Source organism: Oculina patagonica, chromosome 1, assembly GCF_052425735.1.
Source record: "Oculina patagonica isolate OP01 chromosome 1, crgOcupat, whole genome shotgun sequence".
NCBI classification, from domain to species: domain Eukaryota; kingdom Metazoa; phylum Cnidaria; class Anthozoa; order Scleractinia; family Oculinidae; genus Oculina; species Oculina patagonica.
The window spans coordinates 45,668,687-45,672,349 of NC_135758.1; the positions used below are offsets into that span (position 1 = coordinate 45,668,687).

Consider the following 3,663-nt stretch of genomic DNA (forward strand, 5'->3'; position numbering starts at 1 on the left):
GTCGCATCCACTCAACGCAAGAGCACCGTTGCCACTACTCCACACAAGAATTTTTTGTGATCACGGAACCACTAGGGGGAAACAAGGTTGTTTTTCTGTTTTTTCTATTTTAAATTTACTCGACTTCCTAGTAGATTCCGTCTTAATTTCTTATCGTTTATAAATAAAGGTTTTGTATTGTATTGTATTATAAATTCAGTAATTGAAAAAAAAAAGACAATTTGTTACGGTTTCTCGTGCGATATGAAATAAAGTAGCGTACAATACACGTTTTGCTTATCTTTATTCAGAGATAAACTCTGAATATCTGTCACCTTTATTCTACTGCAGGGAGTAGTTTCTCAGAAGACGTTATTAATTATTGTTAGCTTATTAGAACAAAGAAGCCATTTTTCGTGTAAATGTTAGTTTGCATTTTTAAAATTCAAGCCTGGGCTTTCAATCTTTTTACAACATTCATATTGTTAATCATTCTCGTTAATGATTTCCTGTCGTGTCCTGAGTACCTTTCGATGTTATCGAACCCTTATTGCATGTTGAGCTTCTTATTATTTACCTTTTAATTGCTACTTCTAGATCAGAAATAATTGTTCAGATTTGATGACAGTCCCCTTGAGACTCTTAAAATGTGGTCAATCATATTGCTTGTTCTGTTTGATTTGTGGTTGATCTTCTTCTGATAGTTTCCTTGAATGCTGTTCTGTAATTCGTGCTTTGCAGTGCATAGCAAATGGGATTTACACAGCAACTACAGTAAACCAAGAAGAACGCAATTTTATAAAACACACCTTTTGTCGAAATATCAATAACTGTGGCAACAACATAAGGAAAGAAACAAGCCATGAAGATAACTGTAATTGTAATGGAAAGTTTGACGATTTTTCGCTTGGCTTGGGTCTCCTCTTGTGAGGAACTTGTCAAATTTTCTGCGCAAATCTTCTTTGTAAAATACAGCCCTCTGATGATGTTGAAATAACAGAAGCAGACTACGAGAAACGAAGTTATCACTACCGTAGCTAGGAATGACCAATAAATGGTTGAAAATGGTTTTTCCCAGGTCATAATACAGTGACGGCGTGTCTCGTCCCAGTCCTCGACGACAAAGAGTGGTAATACGAAGATGAAGCCAAATATCCACATTATGGCGATGGCATATTTGACATTTCCTAATGTTAGCCGTAAGTTCACTTTAAGAGGGTTTACAAGTGCGTTATATCGTTCAACAGAAACCAGAGTTAATGTCAGCCCGGCGACAAGAAGTGATATTCCAGCGATGTGATTCATGGTGATGAATTTGCACAGGATATCTCCCAGTAAACCGTCTGGGTGCCTGACAAATCCGTTCAGTGCGATGCCTGGAATACACCATAGTAACGTTAATAAATCGGCCAAAGCGAGATTGGCAAGAAGAAAGTTTGTTGTAGTGTGCATGTAGCGTTTCCTTTTCACAACTGTTAATATGAGGGAGTTTCCTGTTAATCCAACAATAACAATAACTGCATAGCTTGGTAAAAGAACAAAATCTAGAGTCGACAACTTCATGTCTGGAAAGATATGCAACGATCTACAACTGTAGTGATGATTTTGCTGTGAGAAAAAGTAAGATTGCGCTCTGAGTTTTGAATCACCAATTTGATTAAATGAGATGTTTATGTTTTTTTGGTTTACCGTATTTGTTTTTCAGTGCAGCTGCATGTCCTTAAGGGCGTAAAGATAATTGCTTTAGACTTCCGCTACTTGGCACATTTATTCACATTAATAAGATTTAGGCAAAAACGTAAAGGCCTGGCACTTAAACTGTTTGCTTTTCGGTCCAAAACTGTCATTGATTTCTAACGAGTACTGACGTACTAAAAGGATCTTTATTAATTGTCACCTGACTGTTTACAGGCAATTTGAAATTTTCTGAAAGGACAGGAATTAAGGGAGAATTGTCTGATAATAATCTGCGATGACATATCTGTCTGCCCCAGACTTGGGCAATAAGACTTACAATTTTAAAACTTAAATTTTATTTTAAGTTCGAGGACCTAGACCTATGTATTTGACAGGGACTTTCAAGAAATGTATTGTTAAATGCAGTTTTTATTTCTTCAACGAATATGACATGATCAGACATTTGATTAAACATGAATTCAACAAGTGTAAATATTAATAAGCTCCGAAGCCTAAAAGTGGTTTTTATTTCGGAAGCAAAGCTTGCATTTGAAAAAATTACCACATCAGACCGGGTAAAAGGAACAAGCCAAGTCAAAATAAATGCCATACACAGCAATCAGTGCCGTAGGGAGAACAAATAATAGCCGGACACATTTGTGGTCCATATACATAGTAGTGGTACATATTAAATGGAAATCAATCGGTGGGTTGTTTCGAAAGAGCCCCTGGGCACTTTCTTTTACCAAACCAGTTCCAGAAGCGTTTGAACTCCTTCCTTCTGATTGGCCAGAAAAACAGTTTTTCTGGCCAATCAGCGAGGATGACCAGCAGAGCGACTCTGACGTCTTCTTACACGAAGTTGTTTTCCTCATAGACTCGTCGTGGCTGTTTAGCCCAACCATTGGCCAATCAGAAAGAAGGGATTTTAACGCTTCGGGAACTGGTTCGGTAAAAAAAGTGCCCAGGGGCTCTCCCAAGCTTGTTGTAAACTGTCGCCCGTCCCGATGAGCCACCCGACGCCCCGACTAACTGCCTCTGGGTCTCTGAGGATGATGTTAAGCAAGTTCAACAATAAAATATTAAATGTGCAGAAAATGTTCAAATGCGTGTAACAAAGTGGTACTAAATTTCCCCTTACCCCAGCGGCCGTAGCTAGCAAGAGGCAAGACGAGGCACTTGCCTCGTCTAGATTTTAACCTAAAATTAAATACAAAATACGTTCAGTTGTTAAAATAATCCCCAGTTGAAGCGAGATTGATTTTTTTTCTGAAGAAATACCTTATGGAAAATGCTGAAAATAGTGTTTCATAGCTTCTAGATTTTCAATATTTTCTGGGGGAACATGTCCCAAAACTCCACCAGCGGCTTGTGCCATCGGCGCTCACATCTTTTGCGTCATCTATGTCTAATATCTGGCTACGCCTTGCTTCGTCCTTAAAGCACACCCGGGACCCAACAGGAGCAGAATGGGGACGTGAAGATAGTCTGCAGATCCTAGATTATGCAGTGGAAAAACTAAAGCCTACCGCACACTAGAGCATCTAGCTGAGCTACTGCCTCGCGTGCCGTTGCCAGCAGACCTCGTGCGGACCGCGTGAGAATTTTGCCCGCGAGGGGGAAAATCTGTCGGATTTTGCCCGGAGACAGACCCGGTGCGGGTGACGAGAACGCCAGCGCCGGCCAAACCAGAGCCCGTGCGGCGGCCGGCGCACCCCACGGGGAGTGAAGTGAAATGGCTGAGCGGCGTGGGGAAAGCTCAGCTAGTTGCTCAGTGTGCGGCTGGCTTAAGCACGGTTTCATTACTGTTTGAAGGTGATAATAATATGACAACATACTTTATTGACCACTGCCCCGAATTGGGCTAGTGTGGGCTTTTCAGGGCCAAAGTGAACAAACTCTGAAGCAAATATTCTAATCAACATAACACGGTTTAAAATCCCAACTGGCAGTAGGCAGACCAGATTGCTATTAAAAAATTACAACAAATTAAAAACTCAGAAACAG

At 40.4% G+C, this 3,663-nt stretch overlaps 1 protein-coding gene across 1 annotated transcript; it reads right to left on the reverse strand.

Moving 5' to 3' along the window:
* Nucleotides 1-296: 296 nt before the first annotated feature.
* On the reverse strand, nt 297-1,609 carry LOC144634071 (somatostatin receptor type 5-like). The gene has a single exon (XM_078493026.1). It carries the CDS (start codon nt 1,540-1,542, stop codon nt 637-639), a length of 906 nt encoding a protein of 301 aa, XP_078349152.1. The 5' UTR covers nt 1,543-1,609; the 3' UTR covers nt 297-636.
* Nucleotides 1,610-3,663: the final 2,054 nt, after the last annotated feature.

Coding starts and splice junctions, on each gene's coding strand:
- LOC144634071 (XM_078493026.1), bottom strand. CDS start 1,542: ATGAAGTTGTCGACTCTAGATTTTGTTCTTTTACCAAGCTATGCAGTT.